The 13036-nt window shown below is 41.3% G+C and overlaps 1 protein-coding gene across 4 annotated transcripts in view; it reads left to right on the top strand.

Annotated features, from left to right (window-relative positions):
• Positions 1–1704: 1704 nt before the first annotated feature.
• The window catches only part of sdccag8 (SHH signaling and ciliogenesis regulator sdccag8), a 41364-nt gene continuing 30032 nt past the window's right edge, over positions 1705–13036 (top strand). For all 4 annotated transcript variants that reach the window (XR_003298577.1, XR_003298578.1, XM_026354501.1 and 1 more), the window contains exons 1-13: positions 1705–1877; positions 3031–3189; positions 3315–3400; positions 3550–3663; positions 3745–3870; positions 3978–4073; positions 4344–4408; positions 4561–4761; positions 5029–5167; positions 5300–5452; positions 5745–5879; positions 6448–6564; positions 6904–7046. Coding sequence is in view for 2 of the 4 variants with exons in the window: in XM_026354501.1 (XP_026210286.1) it covers positions 1811–1877; positions 3031–3189; positions 3315–3400; positions 3550–3663; positions 3745–3870; positions 3978–4073; positions 4344–4408; positions 4561–4761; positions 5029–5167; positions 5300–5452; positions 5745–5879; positions 6448–6564; positions 6904–7046 (1601 nt within the window). In the remaining 2 variants the exon portion in view is untranslated. The remainder of the gene's footprint in view (positions 1878–3030; positions 3190–3314; positions 3401–3549; positions 3664–3744; positions 3871–3977; positions 4074–4343; positions 4409–4560; positions 4762–5028; positions 5168–5299; positions 5453–5744; positions 5880–6447; positions 6565–6903; positions 7047–13036) is intronic.

The following is a 13036-nucleotide window of genomic DNA, read 5'->3' as shown; positions in this document are numbered from 1 at the left end:
GTTGAAAACTAAAATGTCGAAAACATCAAAAGTACAGTCAGGACTCATTCCACAGGAAGTTAATCTGCAATTGTGAAATAGGAAGCAGATGTATCTATGGTAACCTCTGACTGACCCTTTTGTTAGCAGCAATAAAGATAGATTTGAGACGTAAACTTCCACCGAACAGTATCACACACAAACACACACAGCACTGAAAAACGATCTTATCATTTTGTCATTTGAAACTCCCTCAATGTGTCATGTTTGCCTAGAACCTGAGGCCAAAATAAGGTTGTAAATGGTCCAAAGAGGAAATACACAAAGCACAGCGTACTCTGTACTACACAGTATATTCAACTTCTCAAACTTTATCTTTGAATTCCTTGTATTGTCAGATCCTTGCAAGTTTTTAATTCAAATATGACAGATATTAGATAGTTTAAGTGTTTTTAAGGTATTTGTAACTACTCATAGCAATAATAAGGGTATGAAAGTAAATACATAGTTGTATAAAAAGTTGTTTTAATAACACATAATCACCCACATTCAAAAATCTACTGTCTTGTCTGTTTATAAATGTGTTTAAATGTGTTCCATGAACTCAGACCAGGGTTGATTCGTCATAAATAGTAGTTTTACCAGGGCTTTTTAAAAAAAAAAACTCAAACACAAAACTGTCTTTTATACTCTATTATGCAGATAAAATAGTTAAGATGAGGTCGTTCTGCTTCAGTCCTTTGTTGCTCCTGTGTGCTCAGTTGTTCTTAACTAGTTTGAACTTGTCTCATTTGGTCTGCTTACAGAGATACATCTATTATTATTCCAGCAGTCTTGTTTACAAAAAAAATATACAAATGCAAATTTTCCCAGAGTAAATTTAATACTAAATAAATACATTTTGAAGGCTCAAAAGAAATGTGGCTTTCAAGTGAAATGTCCACACTTACACAATCTGGCCTATTTAAGATCTGAAAGTAATTCTGAGTAATCCCGCAAGTAATCACCTTGTCTCAGCAATCTGGTCTTTGTCTGCAGGTCTCTGTGTGCATGAGGGTGCTCAATGGTGACTCATTGGACAATGAGATAATAAAAAAAGTGAAAGTGATGTGGAGCAAACGCTCAGAACATGGTGGCCACACTGTGTAAAGTGATCTTTAACACTGTACTTTCAGGACTCCTGATGTTCTTTGTTTATAGTCACTAGTTATATTCAAACGCTCTCGTTTATTATTATTATTATTTACTTATTTGCATCACATCCTCTCATTTACATTACTTTTTTTAGCTTTAAAACAGTGCAGGGAGCACATTTCACCACTAGGGGACAGACAAAACACAATTACAAGAAACACATCCATGGGATACAATGGGCTTTTTTGCAGTATTGAGTACTACATTACACTTGGTACTTTTTCTTAAGTAAAATAAATCTGCGTACTTCCCCCTGTGCACTTCAAAGTTACTTGCAATAGTAATTTTAAAGTTCAGTGTTACAGTAAACCTGACGCTCCTAGTTGTGACTACAAACCATGACTACAAATCCCGTGAAGCACATCCTGGAGTTTGCCAAGGTGGGCGTGGTTAGCAGGTAGTGGACTCGTTTTGCTGTTACCGTACACGCTGCACGCCCCGATCGGGCGGTGATATAGTTGTATTACCTAAAACGCACCGCCGCCGGGCTGCGCAGGTACATCAAAACAAACACACGGACGTTGCGTCTCGTTGACCGTTACGACGTCACAGATATGATGGCTGTTGGTGTAGTTGTTGTATTTAGCCTAGCATGTTTAGTTTGTAACGTTTCATGAAATAACACCGATTTGTCATCATGAAACCATTGGATTCAGATGAGGAGGAAGCGGAGCAGCTGGGTGATTACCAAAAGGAGCTGAGGCGTAAGTCAACGCCTTGCCGTGCTAAATTTGCTAACATCACAAAGTCACGTTAGCTAAACAGGGGAACTGTTAATGTTAGCTAATTAGCTATTTAGCCCAGCACACATTAACGTTAACATTAACATTAACATTACTAACTGTGGCAAAGAAGTCTTTTAAAAGTGTCTCAAAATTGATTCTTAAATGTTTTGTTTTACTTAACTATAGTTACAGTTACTACAGTTACAGTACATAGAACAGTTTCACTGCCACCTGTCGCTGATTCTCAAGCATCCTGGTAGAAATTCACTAGCTAAAAAATCTAAACATTAATTTATCATGCTCTCATTCACACATCACCTCCAGATTATTAAACCCTTTCATAGACGCCCATCAGGACATCAATATCAGCATTCACAATAGAATCAGGTAGCGTTAAGCATCCATTAATAATTAATAGTTGTTAATTACATCAAGTACTTAAATGAACCAGGGCTGTTCGTAACGTTTATTTTCGTTTTAAGGAATATGATTATTAAATTAAGGTTATTTTTTTCACTTATCAATCAGATGTTTATTCATAAAACCCCTGAAAATTTTATTAAATGCCGTTAATTCCCAAAATCCATGTAATGTGTTTTAATTTTTTGCGTCGTCCAGCTAAACTGTGAAGACCAAAAACAGACAAGGCAAAATCTCCAGCAAAACTTGCAATGTAAAGAACAAAATTATTGTTAATTCTTATGTGATGGCCTCACTGTTAAAAAACATCTTACACTTACCCATAATACACTTTGGTACCACCCCACCACCCACTATGACATCAATAATAAACACAGAAAGATTATCATCTTTGTTGACAGTATCAGATTGGAAACTGAAAAATTACAACCCTGTAAAAATAAAAGTAAAATTCACAGCGGAGCTGCTGTATTGGATTGCATTAGATTATATGCATTAGATATTATATTAGATTATAAATACTGTAATTGGCCAGTAAGTGTATATTGTTATTGTTCGAATTTTGGGTGATGATCAAGTGTTGTCCGTGAGCGTTTTCTGTGGTCTCTAATTGATCAATAAAAGAAAGTAGTTTTAAAAGTACACAAACACGAACTCAACTGTCATGGGACACTGAAATAAGATACTTTATACTGTGTATGTACATTTTCAGAGCGGGCCAACCAGAGCATCCAGCAGCTGAGCAGTGCTCTGGAGCAGCTACATGCTGATGAAGAGGTGGAAGAAGTCAGAGGGAGTGATGGCAGCCTCTTCACCACCTTGGCAGAAGAGGACAAGGCAGCGTGGAGCCAAAAGACACAAAGTGAAGCAGGTGACTTAGTGAATGCATGTGGCACAGCCCTCCAGCTAAGACATTTTAGTGCATTACTGAGAGATTTCCCTACTCATAATCTTGTAAAAGTGTAAATGCTATTTTGGTGTCTTTTTCCATTATAGTTAATCAGCTGAAGAGCCTCCTACTGAAGCAGTGCAGAGATATACCTGCTCCCCTCTCACCTTCTAAGAAACAGTCTCCATCCAAGGTAGAATATACAGCTTTTGTTTCTTAGGAAAACCTATTAAAGAATTATCTGTCAGTCCCTGTAGTTAAATGTCGTAAATCATGGAGGCTTTTTCTGTGATATCAGTGTCACTGTTCTGCTGTGTTTTGCCTCTTTTTTTCCCCTCTTAGAGATTGCAGGAGGAGGAAAGATCCAGTTTGCCTGTCTTTCAGGATTTGGTCCCAACGATTCATAACCAGCCAGAGTACATCAAACACCTGGAAGCTGAGGTCAAATTCTGCAAGGTATTGGCATGTGTGTGTTTGTTTACTAAATATTTGTGACCCTTTTTAGTAGTGTGCTGATTTCTCTGTACATGATTTCAGGAAGAGCTGCAGGCAATGAAACACCGGATCAGAGTGGTGGTGGTAGAGAATGAGAAACTGCATTCCGAAATCAAATCCAGAGCCGTGGATGAATCTCTAAAAGATTATACAATTCGCAACTCCACGGTAATGAGTGTTGTAAGGTGTACGATCTAAATAAACCTTGGCATTGTCAATGAAATGATAATTATTTGGGAATAGTGCCTCATCATCAATTCTCATGTATTCTCCAGGTGCATGATAATATTGCAGCTAACACCCACATAGCCTCTAAAAGTGACAACAGCATGCTACAAAGAGCAGAACACGACACATGGAAAAATGCGCTGGTAAGAATGATTTGTTCCACCTCCTTCAAGAAGTGATGACTTGACTCACAGCAGCTGTTAAGTTTCCACAGTGTTATAAGTTGTTAGGTTGTGTATCCCAAGACAAGTGTGGGAATAATAATAACAATTTGCCCAAGGGGATCAAATAAAGTATTTAATAAAGTATTCATTAATGTTCTTATTTGTATAAAAATATTCAAGAGTTATTTTTTTACTGAAATATTGTTTTGACAGTCTAAAAATGTGTTGTTGTGTTTTTTTTAAAATCAGGAACAGCTAAAGATAATTTACCAGACACAGATTGAAAGCTTGGAGGCTCAGGTCATCTCCCTAAGGTCAGTGTCCACTCTGGCTGTGAAATCAGTGTAGCCAGTAGCCAAAGCCCTTTCTTTTTAAAGGCATTTACATATTTAGACATTAAGAGAACAATACTGATCTCCCTTCTTTCTCTGTTTCTCTACATCTCATATTTTACTTCTATCATCAGGAGGGATCTGTCGGTCAGTCAGAAAGAGTGTGAGGAGGTGAAGATTCGTCTGAGACAAAGGGAGAAACATGATGCAAATGCTTCAAAGGCTGATGGAGTTCCCCATGTATCAGGGTTGTGTCTGAAGTGTGCACAGCACGAGGCAGTATTGGCTGGGACTCACACAAATCTGCATGTCCAGGCTATTGACAGACTCTCAAAGTCAGTGGTAATACAGGCACAAATGCATGGCCCACAAACACTTTCTACAGATCAGTCGAAACTTAGCCACAGCAGATCAACTCTTCCTACTCTACATACTGTAGACTGTACTGTAGTATTGTAGTTTTTTACGTATAATTACTGTATCGTACCCTGAAGATTTAGCTATTTTACAGTTTAGTAAATATCTAGGACCAAAAGGCACAAATCCCACTGTGTGTTTTTTGTAATGCTGTTCCTGCATTTTCTTTTCTGTTGATCTTCTAGAGAGCGTGATGAGTTACTTGTGGCTCTGTGTGCTGTGCGAGCTAGTCAGCAAGAGGCGCAACAAAGGGAGTGGTCTGCCTGTCTTCAGGTCAAACAGGCTGTAGAGATGGCAGAGGAAGCAAATCTGCACAAAGCTAGGGTCAGAAAAACATCTCTCCTGTTGTGTTGGCTCAGGCAGCATTTGATTCGTCAAACCTTCACTAGCTAAAAGATTTATGCTATTTCTTTTCTCTAAAATTTATTTTCCTCTTTCTATTATGGGTGCTTACAGGTGGAAGTGCAGTGTCAACAGTTGTCCAGGGAGTTGGCTCGACAAAGGGAACAGCTGGAACGAGAACTACAGGCTTTACAAGAGAGATTGACTGAGGCCAGAGAGGAGGGCCGGGCTGAGATCCGGAAACAGAAAGATGAGCTGGCACATACAGTAAATCTTATATATTCAATTTGTCTGGGTGTATAGAATTGGGCTGGAATTATTTGGCTCCAAATGTTTGGACAGTATTTCTAAGCCACAGGGTTGCTTTTAAACCTATACTTAAATACAGTATCAATGTAAAACCTAAAACAATACCTTAATGTTTTTAACATTAACAATTATTCAAAGATATTTTACCCATGTATGGTGGTTGTTCTTGTAGAACATTTTAAAGTTGCTGTAAAGAGCAAACGCTGATATTTTTTGCTGAAATGCTCATTAAAAATGATGTGGATATCAGGTGTCCAGCCTCTCCCAGCGTGTTGCTGAGTTAGAAGGACAGCTTGACAGAGCACACAGAGACAAGAACTCACTGACCAGTCAGCTGGAAGACACTCTGCGCATACTTACCAGTCAGGAGCAAGACAATACCAAGGTATACTGTGTGCAAGAATACTCCATAATACTCAGATACTGTCTATTTGTAATGCCTTTATAAATCCACTGGATGGCAGCAAAGGTTTATCTTTTGCAGTATTTATTTTTTACCTGCTGTAGAAATGTAGAAATAAGGTTAAGAAAAATGACCAAGTTCAGATTTTAATTAAATTATGCACATATCTCCTCCTGGATGGTAGCAATACAATGGATAATGGGCTACAGGAATTGTTTATTTAAAAAAAAATACAATATTTAAATAATAGTAACACAAAATGTAATAATTGTAAAAACATAATATGTAATTGCATAATAAATATTAAAAAGTATAATAATAAGTAATTTGCCTATTTAGGAGAGGAGAAAGGTGAAACTCTATTTAGACATGTATTATAAAATACTGTATTTACATTTGTGAGCTTTAACCTGAAATAAATTTTAATTTGATGATGATAAGGTAGGATGATAAAAAGAAAATCCACAATTGGTGTTTGGCAAAGAATAGGTATACAATAATACTTGTAAGTCAAAGGATTGGCTGTTTTTACTGAGTCTTTGTCATGTAGGTGTGTGTGGATCTGCGATATCAGCTCAGTCAGGCCCAACTGAAGAAAGACGAAGCAGAGCGAGAGCTCAGAGATCTAAACGCCAAGACCAGCAGACAAATGGAAAAGGCTGCACAGGTACGTCTGCATTCAACCTACCAATTGAAAGATTACTTAGATGAATGAGACTAGATCAGTTGCCATTAAGTCAGCCAATCTGTTATTAGCTGTTAGTATTTTTTGAGGAAAGTGAACTATGGATTTATTGGCAAATAAGCTTTTTTTTCCTTGATCCTGAATTTTTGTACTGGCATCAGTTATTCAGACTGTCCAGTGGCAACACTGATATACAGAGTATATAGTGACTATACAGTGCAAGAGAAGGCCTTTAACATTGAGTTTTTCTGAGGGCGTAAGGTGGATTGTAACAATTTCCTCTCCTTCTCGTTCCTCTCTCCTTCCATCTCTGCGGGACAGGAAGTGGAAAGGCTGAGCTCAGAGCTGGTTGGCTGTCGGCAGCATCTGGAGGCAGTCCAAAAGGACGGCAGCCAATGGCAGGCCGAAGCCCTGAGCCTAGCAGAACAGCTGGCAAATGCCCAGCGCCAACTGCACCTCACCAGGTAGTACCTAATCCTATTATACATGCCACCACACTCACACACACACACATGCACACAACGCTCCCCTCTGCCCAGCTCCTGCCCAGCTCAGCCCAGTCCAGTCCAGTTCAGACCAGCACACCAACTGTACCGCACCAGGTAACAGCTAATCCTATTATACAAACCACACACACATAAACACACATGCGCGCCGCTGTGCCATGGTCCCGGTACCAACTGGACCTCACCAGGTCACCTCTAATCCTGTTAAGCATGCCACAACATAATGCAACACACACACATACACATATGTACACACATAGACACATTGCGTGCTCTGTGCCACCAGGCCAGTGCCCAGCCCAGCAACAACTCCAGCAGAGCCAAAATGGCGCTTGAGCCTTTCTTCTGTCCCTGGCGCACACACGCACACACAGAAACGTGTGGCTGATGGTCACTGGACAGCCTGGCCTTATTGCCTCCTGCCAGTGCCCTGCACCCGTTCTCACAACGGGCACTACCGGCTCCCCTCTTTCTCCATCTTCTTTTTTTGTTTTTTCTATTTTTGTGTGTTTATAACCCGTTTTTCCTTCCCTGTAATGTTTCATCTGTTTATTCATTCCACCTATAAGTTTATTTATATTTTCTTTTCTACCTCCAGTTTTTTTGTCTTCACCCTCCTCTTTCAGTCTGTCTTGTGATTGTTTTTTGTCTCCTCTCCTGCATTTTACCTTTTTCCTTTCCTTTCCTTTCCTCCATCCATCCTGTCATCATCTTGCTGCTGTTCCCTTGCACACCATCCACTGCCAGGGCCATCCCAGCCCATGCCAGCCGCCCAGGGCACTTTCTCACCCCCGCTGCCCACAACTGAGGTGTCTGAGATGGTCACAGATGTGGCGGTGGTGCCCTGTGGTGCTGGAGGCTGCGGGATGCAGGTTTGTGTAATCTCTGTGTGTGTGTATTGGAGTTTGTATCTGTCAGCCTTGCTGTGTGTGCGCGCGTTTGTCCACTGCTGCTTCTGGCTCTGATCTGTGTTTAAGTGTGTTTGTCTGTCAGCTGGCCAGAACTAACACACTGACTGCATGGCTGACTGTTGTGTGTTTAAGGGATGAGGCAAGGAGTGTGTGTGTGTGTGTGTGTGTGTGTGTGTGTGTGTGTGTGTGTGTGTGTGTGTGTGTGTGTGTGTGTGTGTGTGTGTGTGTGTGTGTGTGTGTGTGTGTGTGTGTGTGTGTATTTTGCAGCCAGCTGTGAACAATGACATGCATATTAATGTGGCAACATGATGACTTTGACCTGTACTTGAGGAGCCACTGGACTAAGCCATTTTTACTGCTGTGTGTGCGGGTGTATGTGCATGAGCAAGTTTATAGTTTTATCTATCCACAGATGCATACTAGATGTTTGACAGCTGTTGACTTGGCTGAGCATGTAGCCATTCAAATTCAATTTTGGTCATTAGCAGTGAAAGCCACTTCTGATACTGATTTAATATGGATATTTCTTTTCTACAGTATTACATGAGAAGAATGTTTATAAGTTTACATGCAGTATCATTAAATGACATTTGCAGAAGCTGAACGATGTAGGCATAACTGTCTTTATAAACCTTTAAATCTCTTGATGTTGATTAAACAAAATAGCAGACATTCAAGAGCTTATAAAGACTCAGTATGTGTGTTTATGTGCTTGAACTTTAGGTCTAATTTAGTATTAGGTTCATGAGTGTGTAAAGTCATAAAAAGGTATGCTGTGATGAGGTTTGGATTAGGCTTCATACTGCTTAAATTACCTCTAGTTAATGGGCTTGATTTGATTCCTTGCAGGCACTGGTCTAATTGGTGAGACTATGATTCTAAAGGAAGGGTTTGCTTTGTCTGACAAAAGGACCACAAGCTTCAAAGGCCTACTTTCATAATTGCTCAAATATGGAGCAGGTATGGCAGACATTTTCAGATAATTTTCCTCTAACTATGTAATTTCTAACTGAACAAAAGCATAGAATGAAAATTTCAAACTCTTCACAGCTGCATACCTCAACAGTAACAACAGAGAGGAAAAGTGTGGGTGGAGGAGGGTTTAGATAATGTTCGACCTCCTGATAAGCACTTTAGTTGAAACATACTGATGCCTTTAGATATGTAAAATACTTACACATAACTTTTTTTTGCTTTAGAGCAGCTATAGGTCATCACTACTTCACTTTTGATAAGATGTCTATCATTGTCAAGTTAGTTGCTTGGCAATGTGAATAGTGAAACATACTTTGTAGCCAGACGTCTGCTGAGAACACATTGACAATTTTGGTTTCTGTTCTCTTAACAGTTAGACCATTCAGCAGGGCAGTTTTCTTTGACTTGGTGTTTTCTTAAAAGCCTATAAAGACTTTGCATCCTTACATTGATGCACCTGTGTCTTTAGATGTAGTAGAGTTTTTAAAGATACAGTACATTATTTTTGAGATGTGCAAGCAGAAGAAGAAGGAAACTGGAAATGTTACAGATATGCACCCCCATACTTGATTCATTTGTCACATGCACACCTGCAGCCTTGGCTGCAGCCTTTGTCCCACTGCATCCCCTACCTCTTATTTATTTGTTTTTCCCTTTTTTTCCTCACTTGTCATGTTTTCCATTTCTTTTTCTCAGGCTGTTCCAAATTAAACAAATAAACCTCAAAAGATTTTGCCCATCCCCTCTTACTGTCTACCTTTGCCCCTATCTCCCCATTTCTGTCCATCTGTGGGACTTCTGGCATGTAGTTTATTCATAGTCATGCCTCTGTTTGCCCTCACATTATTCACTTCAGAGCCATGTATGAGTCTTTGTAGCTCTATAGTGCTGGTTTATGTGTGTTGTTGGAGAGTAAGTGTGTGAGGTTCACAGTAGTGAGGCTGGAAGGCATTTGTATGACCGGCCTCAAATGCAGCTCTTTGATTTTGTCTTTGCAACTTGCTAGCTCCCCACTTTCATTCTGTCCTCCTCTTGTGGCCCAAATGATCACAGCCTGTCTTCAAACAGGGGACATGAAGCACAGACAGCCTCTGTTTGATTTCGATAGCCCTGCCTTCCTTTCTGATAAAACACATACGCACACATTTGTGTTTGTACAAGTACATGCTTGCAAATGTGCACACTGATACATCAGTTGAATCCACATGCCTGTACACACAGGCACAAACACACACTCCCTCACACACAGACAGATGCATGGACGCATCCACGGGTCCCAAGGCGGCTGGTGCGCTGCGCTGCGCTCCAGGATTGGATCATCAGCCAGCTGTGAGTTGGACAGCCCGGGATCTGTCCTAATCCCCGGCACTCTGTTCACATCGCCTCACAAACACACACTCACACACCACACTCCCAGCCCCAGCCCAGCAGAGGGCTTTGCTAAGTTTGTTTTGTTTGTTTGCTCCTGTCTTTCTTCACTTTCTGTCTTTTCTTTTTTCGTTGTCTCTATCCGGCCTTCTCCCTTCCTGTTTTGTGATCACAGATCCCAAAGGCCATACTGAAAACTGCCCAGCATAACTTCTGTTTCAAGACTTGCCAGGACGGCAAGAATGGGTAGCTGTGTGTGTTTGCATGTGTTAGTGTATCCATGGTTAGATGAGACCTGTGTGCCTGTTTTGTTTTTTTTGGATGAGTCAAAGAGGCCCCAAATCTTCCACCAGTTTTGTGATCCCCATGAAATCAAGCATCCCTGTTCATGAGGGTGCTTGCTTAGAGCTGTAGATGGACCTGAAGTTGAAAATGCTTCAGTGAATAAGTTTATTTTCTGTCACTTTCTCACCTCAGATATCCAAATAAGAATTCCTGGGCCAGGAACTATACAAACATGCCTGCTAATATAATTTGATCTGTGTCTGTATGTCACGAACAGTGGAGCTTTCAGCTAAAAGCCTCCTGGTAGTGAATGTGATCAGGAGGTAGGGACGCTCTTGGGCAGACAACAAAACTTGCAGTGAGGGTAAGCTGGTAATGTCTGGCTGAAGCTCCTGTCAGAAAACTCCCACATGTACAGTAGGGGAAAAAACCTGCATCTTGACATTTGGGGACATTCATAAGGCTCAAGAATGCTGCTGGTCATAGCCAAGCTTACTGAGGCAGATGGTAAGAGTAACTCTTAGATCTTGGGTGCCTGCAATGGCAAAAAAACAAGTACTCACTTGTGGATACGAGCTGCACAGAAAACTGAAATTTCAGTGCAAAACCCAAAGCAAAACTTTGGATGTAGGGGTATAAACGGGGTGTGGGAATCTCTTCCAGTTGGTTCAAAGAGTGTGGAGTTAGGTTTCATGTTTTTTTTATTGTTAAACTTTCAGAGAGCCAAATCTGATTACGGGTAATCGCTTACCTAGAAAGTAAGTAAGAGCTGTTGCACACTAAAGCAGGCAGATGCAAACATCTGTATACTTTCCCCCTCTGTGCTGATATATGAGAGAAAGCTTGAGGGAGCTTATATCGAAAAGGACATAACAAGAAGTCTACACCTTGCTGCTCATTTAAAGTCCTGAGGTTTTGTTGACTAGATGCTGAGATATTTACTGTTATTTGTTGTAACTGCAATACCCCCACCGCACTGTAATACCCAGCAATTCACTGTTACACGAAGGTCTGGTTAAAATAGAAGATATAAATGTCACAGCAATACAGATATTGAGAAATTATTTTGATCAATATTGAGAAAACTGCGGGGCTAGCAGTCGTGTAGAAAGAGCTAGAGAAGGAGACAAATGGTGTTCAATGTTTTTAAGGCCACAGTCTCTTTTCTGTGACCCTGAAATGAGAAGATGGATGCTGAGAGTTGTAGAGAGAAAGATAGTCAGACGAAGCTCCAGACCAACTGCTGTGTCCCTTATACACAAAGTTCCCCAAACTCTATTAAACATGTCACGCTGCTGCTCTACCTCCACCTAGTTTTCTTTCCCCCCCTCCCCTTATTTGTACATTGTGATAGCAAGGTCTGAAAAGGCGGTGAACAGAACTCTGTGTGTGTGTGAGGGCGGAGAAGTGTAAATGAGGAAGGTGAGGCAGCAGATGCCACGTCCCGCCAGAGGCTCACTTTGAGCAGCGAGTGAAATCTGGGCGCGACAAAACTGCTGCAAACCAACTCGGTAGGAGGCCCTTGTCCAATCACGGCCCGGAATAAAAGGGCCGGGGCACCATGCGGGCTCCTCTCGCTTAGGAGAGGTGGGGGCTGTAATGAACCTTCAAACGCTGCCAGCGAGCGCACACACACTTGAGCACAGCATCTTTCTTTCTACCTGCATTAAGAGTGCCTAACCACTGTCACCACACAAATGCATGCACACAACCTCAACAGCAACTGTGCTTGTGGCCTTTTATGTGCGTGAGAACACATGCTTGAATTATCCTTGTATCATGACGTGTGTTCATTCGTTTGTGAGAGCGCAATTAGATGAGTCTGTGTGCATGCCTTTGTGCAAATGTTAAGTGTTGATACCTTTGGGCTACACCTGTGTCTGTGAAGTTTGATGTGTCTCTGTGTGACAGCAGTGGGGCAGTGCCAGGTATGGGGCTTGCTGTGTGTTTGTGTGTGTTTGCATGTGTGTTTGTGTGCGTGTGTGTGCTTGTCTGGTCGGCAGCCATGTTGTTGGGTAGCAGATGGCACCATGGTTGGCAGGGGAGGGGCTGCTTAGCACAACTAATCAGACAGTTACGGATAGGGCAGCTGGGAGGGCCGTCGGCCAGCCGTGTGTGTGCGTGTGTGTGTACCACAGAGTGCCATGATGTTGACAGTGGTGGGCCCGTTGGCCCGGTGACGAGACCTTGCTGCGTTCTTCTCTCCTCACTGTCAGAGTGCCCTATCTGCCATCCTGCCTTCTCACCTCTTTGCACTCTTGCTGTCTCTCTCGCTCAGTCCATTGAGACCTACTTGGTCTTTTATCTTGTTTCAGTTTCTTTTACTCTGTCTCCTTTTGTCTTTGACTCAAACTGTTTTACTCTAAAATGCATCTTTCTTTCTCTGGTGTTTAATTGTAAGTTAATTTG

The sequence above is a fragment of the Anabas testudineus genome, chromosome 15 (assembly GCF_900324465.2).
Source record: "Anabas testudineus chromosome 15, fAnaTes1.2, whole genome shotgun sequence".
In the NCBI taxonomy this organism is placed as follows: Eukaryota; Metazoa; Chordata; class Actinopteri; order Anabantiformes; family Anabantidae; genus Anabas; species Anabas testudineus.
The sequence above is the reverse complement of the archived record's forward strand: the minus strand, read 5'-3'. Positions and strand labels throughout refer to the sequence as shown.